This window comes from Castor canadensis, chromosome 7 (assembly GCF_047511655.1).
Source record: "Castor canadensis chromosome 7, mCasCan1.hap1v2, whole genome shotgun sequence".
NCBI classification, from domain to species: domain Eukaryota; kingdom Metazoa; phylum Chordata; class Mammalia; order Rodentia; family Castoridae; genus Castor; species Castor canadensis.
Genome location: NC_133392.1, coordinates 31625643 through 31642833, shown reverse-complemented (window position 1 = coordinate 31642833; position 17191 = coordinate 31625643). Strand labels below are relative to the sequence as shown.

The window sequence follows — 17191 nt, the reverse complement described above, 5'->3', positions numbered from 1 at the left end:
CTGTTTTATGTCTGTCTAGACATAAAACTTGCTGCATGCTTGCACAAACCAGGTCCTGAGCAATTGTTAACAGAGCTGCATTGAACTGAGGCCTACACTGAAAGGCAGGTGTCTTCCCCATCTCCAAACACCCTTCTGGTCCTCCTGACACTATTCCTTAATGAAACTTCTGTATAACTGAGATAACCATAATTCCGAATACCTTTAAGGACTCAATGAAATGCTTTCCTTATAGTGGAAGGAAATGGTAAAGTATGAGAGGTCAGTCTTTAAATGATACTTCGGTGCAATTTTGACCTTCAAATTCCCCTCCCTCCCTCTCTCCCTATACTGAGGGGTTGAACTCAGGGCCTTGTGCTTGCTAGGCGGGTGCTCTGTCACTTGAACCATGCCACCAGCCCAAATTCTTCTTTTTTTCAGTGGATTTAAACCTGAATTCTGGTATTTTTCATCTCCCGCAAGTAACTGGAATGTCTTGGTCTCCCTTGCATTGGAGACCAGCTTGCTGAACTCCACATTGGGCCCCATATGAGCTATTGAGTTCTGGGACATACTTTGGGTTGCTCTGTGGTTTCACTGTTTAGGATGGAGAGTTGCAGTGGACTCATCAGTCACACTGTGCCTCGTGCGCCTGTTGCTCCTGCTGCTTTGATGTTCAAAGGCTGAGTTCCAGGGGAGCCAACAGAGAGGATGGCTGCATACTGAGCCACATATATATTTTTCTTTGTAACTATTTTTCCTGTACTGGGACTTGAACTCAGGGCCTATACCTTAAGCCACTCCACCAGCTCTTTTCATGATGGGTTTTTTTAAGATAGGGTCTTGCAAACTATTTTCCCAGGTTGACTTTGGATCAAGATCCTCCTGATCTCTACCTCATGAGTAGCTAAGATTGCAAGTGTGAGCCAGCAGTGCCTGGCTGCATTTTTTTTTTTTTTGCCAGTAAATAAATAAATTTGGTTGTTGAAAATAAGTTTATTTTTTTTTGTTTGGTTGGTTTTTTTCATTTTTTTTTGGAAAGGAGAATTCTGTATTTCTCTTGAATTCTTGGAAGACTTTTTGAAGGAACTAACTTTAAGACTGACTAGGTTTAGAGATTAAACCTAGTCAATTCCTAATATGAATATATACTCACTCAATGAAAGCAGATAGGTGTTTGTTTGCTGTGACCTGCCACTCAGGAAGTGATATAGGAAAATGTTTTACGACCAAGAGAAGCTTGAGTTGGCTGTGGACTGAGGGGAGGAGAATCATATGATAGGAAGATGAATCAATTGGTTAACAGTTTTGCCTTTCTTGTTTTGAATTACCACTCTGGGGCTTGGAGGGAATGAGATAAATGTAAAACGACCCCAAAAGGCTGAGTGACCTGCAGAAGAAAACATTCAGAAGGAAGAGCCACCATTTCTGGGCAACTCATATTTCTAAGGATCTTTCAAGATTAAGTCACTGTTGGCTAGAAAGGAATGATTCGATCTTCATGGTGTCTTATGTCGTGGTCTCTTGCCTATCAGAATTTCTTAAAAGATCTCCATTCTAAGCAGGTAGCAGATTCTTTTTCCTGTTGTGATTTTTGTTTTGTTTTGTTTTTGTTTTTGATACTGGAGTTTGAACTTGGGGCCTCATACTTGCTACCCAGGCGCTCTACCATTTGAGTCACTCCATTAGCCTTTTTTTGTGTGTGCTAGGTATTTTCTTTTTCTTTTTTTTTTTTTTGGTGGTATTGGGGTTTGAACTCAGGGTCTCACACTTGCTAGGCAGGTGCTCTACCACTTGAGCCATTCCGCCAGCCCGTTTGTTGGATGTTTTTGAGAGAGGGTCTCACAAATTATTTGCTGGTGCCGGCTTTGAGCCATGATCTATCTCAAAAAAACCCAATACAAAAAAGGGCTGGCAGAGTGTCTTATGTGGTAAGAGTACCTGCCCCAGTACAGGAAAAAGAAGAAAGAAAAATGCCTATGTGGCTTCAGTGTGCAGCTATCTTCTCTATTTAGTGGTAAGCATGAGGCCCTTAGTTCAAATCACAGTACTTCACTCTACCCAAAATGTCCTGTAGGATAAACCTGGCAGGGATGCATGCCAAAAAAAGGATGATATATAATCTGTGATAAGCTAATTCCTCATTTTTTGGGGAGATTACTTTGGAGCTCTCAATATATGCAAGGTGGTATTATATCCTTTCTGGGAGGGCAGGAAGCAGTTACTGTAATAGCATTAGATTGCTGCCTATGACTCAAGATGTGCCACCATATTGGCTTCTGGATCTTGCCTAGAATGTACAAATCCATTTACTGAGTTTGTTTGAAGCACAAAGTTACAGGGAGGTATTTACATGAGAGAAGAGAGATGGGTAAGAGGAGTGAAGCAGCCAGGACAAATGAACTTGGCCTCTTCTTTGGTCACATCTGTAGCAGTGGGTCTCTTAGTTGCACACATTAGCTGGTATTTTACAAGCTAGGAAGTAGCCTCTGTCTGACTGTAGGTAGGGATTATCTGCTGTGCCCTGTTTTCCTTTTAGATTTCTGCTGACTTGGTCTGTGGCTACTTTAATCAATTTGTGTGTGTGTGTGTGTGTGTGTGTGTGTGTGTGTGTGTGTGTGTGTGTGTGCATGCTGAAGAGTCAATCTAGGGCCTCACAAATGCTAAGTATGTAATCTACCACTGAGCTACACCCCTAGACCCCCAACTCACCTTTCACATCCTCTTTTTCTGTTGTCTGTGTAGAAGATCATTGCTGTCTTCAAACCCAAGAATGAAGAGCCATACGGACACCTTAATCCTAAGTGGACCAAGTGGCTGCAGAAGTTGTGCTGTCCCTGCTGCTTTGGCCGTGATTGCCTTGTCCTCAATCAGGGCTATCTTTCAGAGGCAGGGGCCAGCCTGGTGGACCAAAAACTGGAACTCAACATTGTACCCCGTACAAAGGTTAGTGACCCATTTCCAGGGATCCTTAGTGCCTGATCAGAGTTTTGTTGTAGCCTGTTAGTGGGACTTCAGTGCAGTGGGGGATATGTAAGTCTGAGATTCTCAACCTTTAGGGGAAGGTGGCAGGATAAGTTCATGATTTGATCATCTAGTGAAAGATAGTCTCAGAAAGACATGCATAAGAATTTTCATTGTGGTTTTAGGAATTTCACAGATGCTTCATGCATGCTTATGGACTCCCTTGGTCTTTGGATCCCACGGTAACTCCAAACTAGTTGGAAACGTACCTACTTTAGATCTCTCTCAGATTTTTTTTTTTTGGTGGCACTGGGGTTTGAACTCGGCTTCCTGCTTGCTAGGCAGGCACTCTTATCACTTGAGGCACACCTCTAGCCCTCTATTCTTGACTTCTGAGCCAAGATTTAGATACAATTGATTTCTCCCTTCCTTCTCCTTCTTCCTTTTTTTTTTTTTTTTTTTAAGAGAAGAAGTGAGGACCAGTGCTGGTCACTCACGTCTGTAATCCTAGCTACATAGGCGGCAGAAATCAGGAGGATCATGTTTCAAAGCCAGCCCTGGCAAATAGTTCTCAAGACTCTATCTCGAAAAAACCTATCACAGAAGGGCTGGTGAAATGGCTTATGGTGTAGGCCTTGAGTTCAAATCCTAGTATTGCAAAATAAATAAATAGGGTTTTGCTATGTTGCCAAATAGGGTTTGAACTCCTGGCCTCAAATCATCCTCCTGCCTCAGCCTCCCAAGTAGCTGGGACTACGGGAATATACAAACCGTGCCTGGCTTTAGATATAACATAGAATGGACTTACTGATGTTAGCAAGCACTTCTGCAAACTCTGACAAAGAAGACTTTAGTTGGGCTGAGAATTAATTTTACTGTCTGTTCTGAACCCCAGCAAGGGAACTGACATGGAATTTTCCTCACCAACCTTTATGCTGTGGAATCCTGGGACTTGTCTGAACATGCTAGAATAGTGGCCTAGACCCTGGGATGTAGCTCAGTAGTAGATTAGTTGCCTAGCATGCACAAGGCCCTGGGTTCAATCCCCAGCACCACAATATAAATAAATAAGTTAGTTCATTAAATAAATAAAAATGAAATAAAAAAAGAAAAATAGTGGTACCAGATCCAGATAAATTCACACATAGAATGGGTTTGCACACATCTGTGTGTATTACAGACTTAGTTGAGGTTCTGATGAAGGGTTTGTACTACACTCTCCCTCCCCATTTGAAAAAAAAAATGCTTGAGGGCATAACTGACTATGTACAATTTCAGGAGGTTTATTGAATTTAAGAACCTCTGTACTATAGGGTGCTCCATGAAACTTTCCAGGAGTGTGAGAGGAAGGATATGCTGGTCAGCATACAAACACTTCAGGACACATCACCCACTCAGTATATGGCTACCTGTGGTGTAGTAACAACTTAAGTGGAGCTCTGATCTGATGCCTTAAAGTTGCAGAAGCATCTTCATAGCTTTGGGTCTTAACTCGAGAATCTGATAGAAGCTGTAGGTCTAATTTCCAGAAAAAATGGGCATATTTGCAATTAATATTTTGCATATAATTTCAGGAGGAGTGTTCATAGACTGGTTAAAGTCCATCTGTTGATTCCCTCAGGACCATGCCCCTGGATTAAAAAACCCTACTTGAGGTTTTCTTCACAGGTTTAGATGGCAATCTCTGTGGTCAAAGAGATTGATCAGCAGAGAGGAAATTCACTTTGAATCTCTCTTTTCAGTTTTTTTTTTTGGGTATTTTAGAAGAAAACTTGACTATTGTGGATGTTTGACTATTTCTGCTTCTTTGCTGTTAAACTCTATAAACAACAGGCTAACTAGTTTGTAAGTTTTTAGAAGTCAGAGACCATATTTTTTTTAATTTTTTTTTCTGTGGAACTGGATTTGAACTCAGGGTCTCATGCTTGCTAGGCAGGCACTTTACTACTTGAGCCACTCTACCAGCCCTTTTTGGTATTGGGTATATATTTTGAGATAGGATCTTATAAACTATTTGGGGTTGGGTTCAAACCTTAATCCTCCAGATCTCTGCCTCCCAAGTAGCTAGGATTATAGGCATGAGCAACTGGCACTTGGCTCAGAGACTACTTCTTGAGATTTATCTTTCTCCCATGCTAGATGTATATTAAGTCTTCATTAGGTACTGAATCAGGGAATGAATATCAAATTATGAGAAGGAATACCAAAGGTCCCCAACTTCAGGTCTATAGAGAGAATGTTTGACTGGCTTATGTTACTGCCTGAGTTTGTGCAGCTCATTCCTTCCCTTTACACTGTGGGTTTCTCTCTGTGTGCAGATAGCTAAACAGCATGCGTTGCACATCTTGTATGATAATTAATGTTTCTAGGTCTCCTGCCTAGCCTGAAATTCTCCTTGACTTTGGAAACTTTTAAATATCTTTGTTCATCACTCTGTAATTTCCTTTCTTTACTAGGCAAATAGCAGAGTGTACCAGCACTACGCCTGCCTGCTCTGCTGGTGCTTCTGGAGTGCAGTGCCTGATGATCAGAAAGCTTGAGTTTGAATTTTGCTCTGTACCTTTTTTTGGTGGAGGGGGAGACCAAGTTTCAATATGTAGCCCAAGCTGCCCTCAAACTGTTGTGTAGCTCAGGCTGACCTCAAACTCAAGATCCTCTGCCTTAGCCTCCCAAGTGCTGGGATTATACCTGTGAGCTACCACGCTGGCCTTTGTAGCTGTGTGTTGTGTGACTCATGGGCAAGCTAGTTAACCACCACCCTAGGCTTAGTTTTCTCTCTGTAAAGATAGGGATAGAAATAGCTTCCACTTTGTAGAGTGACTGTCAAGATTACACAAGATAATCTATGTAAAGCACAAAGCCCAGTGCCTGCACAGTATAAACATTCTATACATGGTATCCTGTGGTAGTTTTATGAACTATTCTAAACTTTAATGTCACCCCAAAACTAGTTTTTTCCCTATATCTGGTGTTCCTCTTTCCCTGTTAGAAATCTTAATGAGTCCCAAGGATGATTTGCATTAGAAAGTCAACAACAGCAAAAACACTTGCCTTCCAGAGACCAAGATGAGACAGAACTTTGCAACCTAACATTCAGCTGCTGGAGAATTAGTAAGAGTAATCTCTCCCTTCCCAGACTCTCCTACTCTTGTGATAGGCTTCTGTCCAGTTAATCAGAGCATCTGTCACTATGGAAACTGGGGTTATGTTGAGATGGAGCTTCAAATAGTAAAATTCTAATTCTCATTTACTGACTATTCCTGTACTGAGGTTCCAAACGATGATCATTTCATTATTCATAGGGGAAAAAGTGGTTTGTTGGAAGAATGATGTAAAATAAATCTGATAGAAGGAAAAGGATGCTTTATGGTTTGAGAGAGTCAGTAGAAACTGGCAAAGTAGCCTGAGGAAAGTCCTTTTTTCTTCATTCCTTTGCTTTCCAATTTGTAAGTTAAGGAGTACCTGCTAGAGTACCTTGCACATTCATTTTAAGAATCCTGTTAATATGGATGGAGGGAGAGCAAGATAGATGGGAATGAATTGCTGTGCCTCTAAGATTCATGGCCAAACTAGTTATTTGTAATGAATTTTGCAAAGCTTAGGAAAAGAGGTTTTTTAATAAATTTGATTAGCAAAATTCATATGCTAAAACTCACTTGTTATCATCTTTAAAAGAAGTTTATTCATTCATTCACTTAATTGCTGTCTAATGAGCATGTGCTGTGCATTCTGTTAGATGCTGGGGGTGCTAATGCCTCCCCAGATCTCACTAGTTTTAAGAGAGAAGTTAGATATATGAATGGATAATCACAGTATAATGTGCTAAATGTGACAGTGACACACATTCCTATATAATGATGTCACTGCAGTTTGACAACCAAATGTAGGTTGGGGTCATGGCTCAAGTGGTAAAGCACCTGACTAGCAAGTGCAAGTTCCTCCAGTACCACAAAACAAACAAAAACAACAACAAAAAGAAAAAAACACTAACCAAGTGTGACAGTGATGGCCCATTGCAGTTTGTTTTCAATGGGCAACATATACATCGGGTGCAAAAATTAGAAGGCATAGAAGACAAGTCAACAGAGAAAAGTAATTGAGTTTCTTCCCACTCTCACCTCCTGGCTGCTTAGTTTCCTCCCGCAAAGACCATTATTTCCTGTTACTAGTTTCTTGTGCAGTATTCCAGTACAGTTTCTACATAAATATAGACAATTCCATTAAAAGTGAAAATGCCAATGTTTATTTTTAAAAATATGAACAATTTCACAAAGTATAAAATTTAAAAAGGAAACAAAACAGTATAAGGAAAATTACAATTATGTTTGTGTCTAGAAAGAAAATAGGCATTGGACCTATTCTTCTAATCCAGGAGGTGACTTTTTTTTTTTTTTTTTTTTTTGGTACAGGGAATTGAACTCAGGGCTTCTCACATGCCAAGCAAGCTCTCTACCACTTGAGTCATGCTCCCAGCCTTTTTGTTTATATTTTGTTTTTGAAATAGGGTCTCACTAATTTTGCCCAGGCTGCCTCAAACTCCTGCCTCTACTTCCTGAGTAGCTAGGATTATAGGAGTGTACCACCACACTCAGCAGTTTTATTTCTTGCTCATGTCTTTTTTTGGCAGCTCTCCTAAATTCCATGTCACTCATATCACAAGGGATCTGGAGTCCTTCCTGATGTGGCTCCGCCGCCTCAGAGCCCTTCGTTTCTAGCTGCACAGATTGGGAAATAGGAACTAAGGATTGACCTTAAATTTGCTTTAAGGGCCAGGCTTAGAAGTTATGTACATATACCACTTTGTCAACATTCCATTGGTCTGAACTGGCCATATTCCCTTTCCTAGTTGCTAGGAAGGCTGAGAAGACTTTCTCTCTATCCTGGGAGAGGAACAAAATTGATGAGCACCAACTCTGCCATAGTGATTTGATTCCTTAAACTTGACTCTAGCTCCCACCTTGGGCATCAGGGTTCTAGCAGGTTACAAATCAGCCAGGTGGGGCTCTGCCCTCAAGCCTGGGCTTCCCAGTACCTGATTGGCTATGGGGGAAGGTAAGCCTAGGGCTCGAGACTCAGGTTTTCTCTGGGCCTGGGTAAGCCAGCCATCCCAGTCTGACCTGTTTGGGCAGAGCCAACGAAGAACGAAGAACTTGTCTGACATGATCCAAGCCCTGATGACTTCAGTATTGACCCCTTTGCTGATGCAAACAAAGGTGGTATGACCTGCTTCTTGCTGGCACTGAGGATTGTATCCAATAAGAATTCAACAGAGAAATGACAGGAAGACCCTTACTACTGTCTAAGGGATTGCTACTGCTGATGATAAAGAACTTAATGACGCTATTTAAGAAGAAATTTGCCTGCAATGTTACTGTAATTGAATACTTAAAATATGGAGAAGTAATTCAGCTACAGGGTGACCAGCACAAGAACATATGCCAGTTCCTGGTAGAGACTAGACTGGCTAAGGAAGATTCATGTGTTTTAAGTGCTTGTGGCTCACTGAGGCTTAAGTGAGGATTTCCTTGAATGAGTAGAATTTCCCTTCTGTCCCTTGTCATAAATTAAAAAATGTCACAGCTTGATTACAGCCATTTGAGATATGCTTTTAACTTGGACCAGTGTAATTCCATGTAATAAATTGAAAAGGGACAAAAAAAGAAAGCAACAACAACAACAACAAAACCACACACACAACTTGACACTAACCTGGGTATCTCTCTGTTTCTACTACAGGTAGTATACCTGGCCAGTGAAACCTTCAACTATAGTGCCATTGACCGAGTGAAATCCAGAGGCAAGCGGCTTGCACTAGAGAAAGTGCCAAAAGTTGGGCAGCGATTTAACCGCATTGGGCTACCACCAAAGGTATAGACTGTACCTGTGTGGCTTGTCAAAGTGATAGTTTCTAGTGGGGAAGAAAGGTGCCTAGAAACTTGATGATGGGCACATGAATAGCCTGCCTTGGGGCTCTGTCTTCCTTGTTTCTGTCACGGGCCTAAGATGTGGAGAACAATTCTGTAGAGAATAGAAACCTAACTTCTCACTTTATTCCTCTGGACCATTTGAATAACTGTAATCTTTGTCATGCTCCCTTTTTCCTGTACGAAAGGAAACGAAGGCATGAAAATCTTACAAGTCTTTCTCTTCTCTGATGTGAACGTCATAGTTCATATAGGTGAACTACATAGGTGGTCATTGGCTTACCCCTTGGGTCTTTGGACTTGGGCTGTAGAGAAGTGCTTTTTCCTTCCTCTTGGTTGCAGGTTGGTTCATTCCAGCTCTTTGTCGAAGGCTACAAAGATGCAGACTACTGGCTGCGGCGTTTTGAAGCAGAACCTCTCCCTGAGAACACTAACCGGCAACTGCTGCTGCAGTTTGAGCGGTTGGTGGTGCTGGACTACATTATCCGCAACACTGGTGAGCAGCAGGGTTTGGGGGGGCGGGGTTGTCCCATATCCTATGCCTGACTGTGCGTGAGCAGCAGGGTTTGGGGGGGCGGGGTTGTCCCATATCCTATGCCTGACTGTGCTGAGACCCAGAACAGCCCTGGAGGCTCACAGGGATCGGGAGTCAGAGTGCCTTGTCAGGATGAGGTTTTCCTATTTTGGAAGGGTCATGCACATTTAGGGAGGCTCTCAGAGAATGCGTTTCCAGGTTAAGCTTTGTCCAGATGCAGCATGTGTAGTTATCAGAGGTTATGAGGCCTGGAGTCAGTATTTGCATTTTTTCTTAGCCTCTTTCCTGGTCCCAGACAGAAGACACCTGGCTCTTCTGAAACACCATGAAGAGAATACATTTATCCTTGATCCCTAGTCATTTTTACAGCATCAAGACCTACCACAGGACAGTTTAGTGTTTTTCTACACAGGTACTCTACCACTTGAGCCACATCCCCAGCCAGTTTTGTCTTGAAATAGCTTTTTTTTTTTCAGTACTAGAATCAAGGATCATGCTTGCTAGGTAGGCACTCTACCACTTGAGCCATTCTGCCAGCCCTTGTCTTAATCATAAATTAAAAAAAAATTCTGATATAATTTGAACTCACCTAGTCTACCCAAATCTACATGTTTGAGACAAAAGTCTTTAATTCCATCCCTGATTGGAGATAAATTTTTTCTAATATTTTTTCATAAAATTTTCTATCTCAGCCATTTCAAAGCATACATTTCAGTGGCATTAAGGATATTCATATTGTTGTACAGCCACTACCACCACCCATCTCCAGAACTCTTCATCCTATGTAACTGAAATGCTATACCATTAAAAAATAACTGTCTGGGTTGGTGGGAATGGCTCAAGTGGTAGAGCACTGCCTAGAAAGTGTGAGGCCCTGAGTTAAAATCCCATCCTACCAAAACAAAACAAAACAAAAAATCCTCTCCATTGGCCCCTCTCCCAGCCCTGGACTACTCTTAAGTACTTCATGTAAGTGGCATCATACATGTCTCTTTTTGTGAATTACTTATTTCACTTGGTGTAATGCCCACAATGTTTGTCTGTGTTTTGTAGCAAGTGTCAAAATTTGCTTTTTAAGATGGAATAATGTTCCATTTTATATGTTTATCACATCTTGCTTACCTATTCATCCATCAGAGAACACTGAGTTGCTTCCACATTTAGTTAGTGTGAATAATGCTTCTATGAGCCATGAGTATACAGATCTCTCTCTAAGACCCTGCTTGTGGTTCTTTGGAGTATATACCCAGAAGTAGAATTGTTGGATCATATGAAAATTCTAGTTGTAACTTTTTTGAGGATCTACCATTCTGTTTTCCACAGCAGCTATACCATTTTATGTTCCCACCAACAGTACACAAGGATTCCAATTTCTCTGCATCTTTGTCAACACTTAATGTTTTGAGGTACCTAACTATGAGTGGATACCAGGCCCCCCCACAAGCTAAGCTTGTACTCTACCACTGAACTACATCCCCGACTCCTTCTATTTTCTAGTTTTTTGATAGTGGCCATCCTGATAAGTGTGAAATGATGTCTCATTATAATTTTGATTTATATTTCCCCAATGATTAATGATAGTGAATCTCTTCATGTGCTTACCAGCCAGTTGGAATCCTCCAAGGAAGATTCCTTGAATGTTTTAAGTCGTTACTCATTTTTTTGCCGGTACTGGGGTTTGAACTCAGGGCCTCATGCTTGCTAGCAGGTGCTTTACCACTTGAGCCACTCTGCCAGACCTTTTTGTGTTGAGTATTTTTGAGATAGGTTCTCACCACCAGAGCCTCAAACTGAGATTCTCCTGGATCTTTGCCTCCTGAGTAGCTAGGGTTACAGGTATGAGCCACCTGTGGCCAGCACCTTTGCTCATTTTGAATCCTTTCATTTTGTTGTCATTGAGTTTTCAAAGTCCCCCATATATTCTGGATATTAATCCTTTACCAGCTATATGATTTGCTAATATTTTCTGCTGCCTTTTTCCCTGTTGATTTTTTTTTTTCATTTTTCTTTTATTATTCATATGTGCATACAAGGCTTGGTTTATTTCTCCCCCCTGCCCCCACCCCCTCCCTTACCACCCACTCCACCCCCTCCCGCTCCCCCCCTCAATACCCAGCAGAAACTATTTTGCCCTTATCCCTGTTGATTTTTTTGATGCACAAAATTTTTTTATTTTCAAAGTGCAACTTATTTTTTCTTTTGTTACTTGTCCCTTTTGTGTTATATTCAAGAATCATTGCTAAATCCAGTGTCACGAAGCTTTTACCTCATCTTTTATTTTTTTCTAAGAATTTTATAGTTTTAGGTCTTATATTTAGATTATAGGTCCATTTTTAGTTAACTATTGTATATGCTCATCTCTTTGCCAGTACCACACTTTTTGATTACTGTTGCTTTATGCAAATTTTTAAATCAGAAAGTGTGAATACTCCAGCTTTGTTTTTCAGGATAGTTTTGGCTGTTTGTGGTCCCCGGAGATTTCATGAACTTTAGTATGGTGTTTTCTGTTTCTGCAAAAAAGCACCATTGGAATTTTGATAGAGATTGCATTAAATGAGTTTGACTAGTTATCATTAACATTCTAATGATATTAGGTCTTTCAACCCATGAACACAGAATGTCTTTCAACTTACCTTGTACTTTTAATTTCTTTAAGGAAAGTTGTATAAATTTCATTATATAGGTCTTTAACCTCTTTTGTTAAGTTAATCCCTAAGTATTTTATTCTTTTTGATGCTGTTTAAATGGGATTGTTTTCTTAGTTTTATTTTACGATTGTTCATTGTTAGTGTATAGAAATGCAACTAATTTTTGTGTTTTGACTTGTATCCTACTTTGCTAGGATACTTTTTTTGTGAAATGTGTAGAATTTTGTTCATATGAGATCATATAATCTGCAACTAGAGATAAGTTTACTTGTTTCTTCCCAGTAGTTCTTTTTCTTACCTAATTCCTTTGGCTAGGACTTGCAGTAATATGTTGAATAGAAGTAAGTATCCTTTTTTTTCCTGGTACTGGGGCTTGAACTCAGGGTCTTCACCTTGAGCCACTCCAACCAGCCCTATTTTTGTGAAAGGTTTTTTGAGATAGGTTCTCGCAGAACTGGGCTGGCTCGGAACCAGGATCCTCCTGATCTCTGCCTCCTGAGTTGCTAGGATTACAGGCGTGAGCCACCAGTGTCTGGCTAGTATCATTTTTTTATCTTAGAGTAAAACCTTTCAGTCTTTTGCCATTGAGTATGATGGTTAGTTACTGTGGGTTTTTAATACAAGCTTTTTTTTTTTTTTTTGTGGTTCCAGGGTTTTTTAATTCAGGGCTTTGCACGTAGAGTAGTTATCTTTGAACTAGGGTCTTAGATTTATGTCTTCTGTTTACCCTTCCTATGTAGCTGGGATGACATGTGCATACCACCATACCCTGTTTATTGGTTGAGGAGGTGGGGGTCTCACCAACTTTCTGCCTGGGTTGGCCTCAAATAGGGATCCTCTCTATCTCTGCCTCCTGAGTATGAACCACCTTGCTCAGCCAATATGTGGCTTTCATTGTGGTGATGGCTTCCTGATTATTGAGTGTTTTTTTTTTTAACCATGGAGGGTGTTAGTTTTATCAAGTGCTTTTTTCTACATCAGGTGTGATAACTGTTTTTTTTTTTTTTTTGGATGAATTTTCATATGTTCAACTATCCTTGCATTCCACAAATAAATCCCATTTGGTTATGATCTGTAATCCTTTCAATATACTGTATAGTCAGGATTTTTATATCAATGTTCATAAGGGATCTTGGTCTACAGTTTTCTTCTAGTGTCTCTGGCCTTATTTTGAGGATCATGTTGGCCTCATAGACTGATTTAGGGAGTATTCCCTCTTCATCATCAGTATTTTTATAATTTTGAGGAGGATTGATATTAGTTCTTTAAATGTTTGGTAGAACTTACCAGAGAAGACATCAGGTCTGGGGCATTCCCATGTGCTGTTTTTTTAAAAGCTTTTTTATTTTTGGTGGGACTGGGGTTTGAACTCAGGGCTTGATTCTCCTGATCCAAGTAGCTGGGGTTTCCTTTTTTTTTTTTTTTCTTTAGCAAGGTCTTTGTGTTGCCCAGGCTGTTTTTAAACTCTGGTCTGAAGAGATCCGCCTGCCTCAGCCTCTCAAGTGCTCAAGTGTCCAGCAAGAAATTTTTTTTTTTTTTTTTTTTTTTGGATAAAGAAGTTTATTTGTAAATTTAGTCAACATACATAATTTACCTAAAAATTTCAATATAAGGATAAATTTAAAAACAACTTAAAAGGCCATGTCTATAAAAGGAATTTTCCCAGGACAGTAACCAGATGTAACCTAACCCAACACCACCCTAATTGGCACAGGTCCAATAAACTGGAGCTGCAGTGCTCCTCCCCCACTCAAGGTCACACTAAACTTCTCAAGGGAAAGAGCGAATCTTGGTATTGTTTCCTTTTCATAAAGGAGGGGGGAAAAAAAAACTCAATCTAGTTATGGAACCAACTACAACACAATGAAAAGCTGCACTAACTAGAATATTAGTAACAGATGATGCTGGTGCAAGTAACTTATTCTAGAGCCCTTATAAATAAAATCCCCCAGTTAGTGTTTGCATTATCAGCTAAAGAGTTATCATATGGTAGAATGAGGACTTATGCAAGGTATTAATACGCATAGCAATTTACTATGAAAAGTGCAGTCTAGTTAGGAGAAAACCAACTGGACTCTAATTACACACACCTTAATGACAAGACTCCCCACCACCTGTGAATGTAAAACATTTAATTTAAAAATGTTGACACTACAATATATAAAATAGCTATTATAAATGCACATAGTGTATTCTATAGCTGCCAGGTTTACTTTTTTTCTTTTTTAAGGAAACTGTAAGTTACACTGTGGTTAAGACTTATATCTTCACCCTTGAAAAAGCCCACATTCTATCACAGTGATGTATGGTCAGACTTAACAGCCCCAATTGTTAAACACTTGGATCAAGTCATAACCAGTTTTATTGCAAAAGGACCCTGTACACATTTATTTATCAATTCTAGTACCTTAATAGCTACCCAACAAGTCATTAACATACAGAAACATGCATCATGAGAAGCAAGAAATATCACCCATCCCTTCTGCATATTAGCAACTTGTCACTCCTGAGCCACAGTGCTCACATCACTGAGGTCTGTGAACAGTCACTTTTCACATTCATCCTGAGTGAAAGATGGAATGACTTAAGTACAAATGCAACATATTATAAACAATTTCTTACAAAAAAAGTCACAAATTAAACCAAAGTATTTTACAGAATTTACTACAAAACGCCATAAAAACTGCCTTCACTTAAGCTCTCTCTCCCCGTATCCGGCAAGCCAACTGGATGATGATTTTGAGTACTGAATCAAGCTCCTTACTAGTATAAGTCTGTTGATATTTTCTATTTATTTGTGGTTTGATCTTGGTAGGTTTTGTGCTTCTAGAAATTAATTAATTTCATCTAGGTTATCCATTTGTTGGCATATAATTGTTTATAGTGTTAAATTCTTTTTATTTCTGTAAAGATTTTTTAATTTTATTGAACTTTTAAAAGACCAGCACTTAGTTTTGTTGTTTTTCTGTATTGTCTCTTCTCTATTTTGTTTACCTTTGTTCTATTATTTATTATTTCTTCTGTTAGCTTTGGGTTCAGTTTTTTCTTTTTCTAGTTCCTTTAGAGGTAAAGTTAGGTGTTGATTTTTGTGCTTTCTCATTTTGCAATGTAAACATTTATAGTTCTGAATTTCACACCAAGCACTGCTTTTGCTAAGTCAGTAAGTTTGGAGATGTTGCATGTTTGTTACCATTTCTCTCAAATATTTTCCTATCTTTCTTGTGATTTTTCTTTCATCCCTTGATTTAAGAGTGTGTTGTTTAAATATACAGATTTGTGAATTTTCCAGTTTTCCTTTTGTTTATTGATTGTATTGATTGCTAAATTCATTCCATGTAATACTCCCCCCTTATTCATGGTTCTTGGTTTCTGTGGTCAATTGTTGTCTGAAAATACTAAATGGAAAGTTCCAGAAACAAATAATTCATAAATTTTAAATTTTATGCCATTCTGAGCAGCATAAAAGTTCATGCCATCTCACCTCTGGCATGAATCATGGCTTTGTCCAGTATATCTACTCTGTATATATTACCTATTAGTCACTTAGTTATCTTGGCTGTTAGGTCAACTGTAATGGTATCATAGTACTTGTGTTCAGTAACCCTTATTTTATTGAATAATGGCCCCAAATTTCACCTTTAAGTGAAAAGGTGAAAGTTTATCATAGTATGTATCTATAGGAAAAAAACAGCACATGTAGGGTTTGGTCCTCTAGTTTTAGGCATCCACTGAGAGTTTGAATAGGGGAAATCTGCTGTACTTTGTATATTATCTGTCTTTTGAAATCTACTGAGATTTAATTTGTGGCCTTACTTGTGGTCTATCCTAGAAAATGTACCATTGCAATGAGAAGAATGTGTGCTGTTTTTGTTGTTGTTGTTGTTCTGGCACTGGGGTTGGAACTTAGGGCCTATACCTTGAGCCTTTTTTGTGATAGGTTTTTTTTGAGACAGGGTCTCATGAACTTTTTGCCTGGGCTGGCTTTGAATTGCAGTCCTTCTGATCTCTGCCTCCCAAGTAGCTAGGATTACATGCGTGAGCCACCTATGCCTGGCATGTGTCCTGCTGTTGGGAAGTGTTCTGTATATGTCTGTTAGATGTACTGTGACTGGCCTAGACTTTCCTGTGCACATTCCTTTGAAGAATAATTAAAATAAGAAAAAGAAGTCAGCATGCAAGTGACACAGGCAAACAGTGAAACTATAAAATTAGAGCTTTGTTTCTCTTCGGTTATCATGCTAGGATTTTATGACATTTTTAGTAAAATCACTATATAATGTCCTATAAAACACTGTGTGTGTTAACATTACTCTGGTTGTCTTGAAAAAATTGGTTTTAGTAGTTGATTTGTTGAGTCATGATAAACAAGGCCCACATACTAAATTTGGCTAATACGTTCCTTAACTGCTTTTAATTTGGGAAAATGATCTATGTCTTTCTTTTTTCTTTCTTGTCTTTAAATTTGTTGATTAAACTGGGTATTTGCCCTATAGAATTTCCATGTTATGCATCAGGTACTCGCCAATCCCTGTGTTTCCTTTAAATTAATTGCTAGGTCTGAAGACTTGATTAAATTTAGATTTGAATTTTTTTTTTTTTTTTTTTTTGATACTGGGGTTTGAACTCAGGGTTTACACCTTGAGCCGCTCCACCAGCCCTTTTTTGTGATGGGGTTTTTAGAGATAGGATCTTGAGAACTAATTGCTCCTGCTGACTTTGAATGGCAATTCTGACCTCAGCCTCCTGAGTAGCTAGGATTACAGGCATGAGCCACCAGCGCCAGCGCCCGGCAAGGAACTTCTAATTTTGACATAATTTTAGATTAACAGAAGTATTGCAAGGATGGTATAAACAATTCTCATGGGGCTGGGGATGTAGCTCAGTGGTATAGCATTTGCTTATCATATGCTAGGCCCTGGGTTTGATTCCCAGCACTACAAAAAAAAGAAAGAATTTCCCATACGCTCTTTACTCAGATTCCCTAAATGTTAACAGTTTATCATATTTGCTTTATTAATCTCTCTCCCTATACTTACTTTTTTCCTGAGCCATCTTAAATTAAGTTGCAGACTTGCTGCTTCCTTATCCCTAAGTAATTCCATGTATTTATTTCCTAAATTCAAGGACATTCTCTTATTTGA

The 17191-nt window shown here is 39.4% G+C and overlaps 1 protein-coding gene across 1 annotated transcript in view; it reads left to right on the top strand.

Moving 5' to 3' along the window:
• Pi4k2a (phosphatidylinositol 4-kinase type 2 alpha) overlaps positions 1–17191 on the top strand; it is a 37959-nt gene that overhangs the window by 8310 nt on the left and 12458 nt on the right. The window contains exons 2-4 of the mRNA XM_020177756.2: positions 2725–2925; positions 8680–8811; positions 9210–9363. Of these exons, the coding sequence (XP_020033345.2) occupies positions 2725–2925; positions 8680–8811; positions 9210–9363 (487 nt within the window). The remainder of the gene's footprint in view (positions 1–2724; positions 2926–8679; positions 8812–9209; positions 9364–17191) is intronic.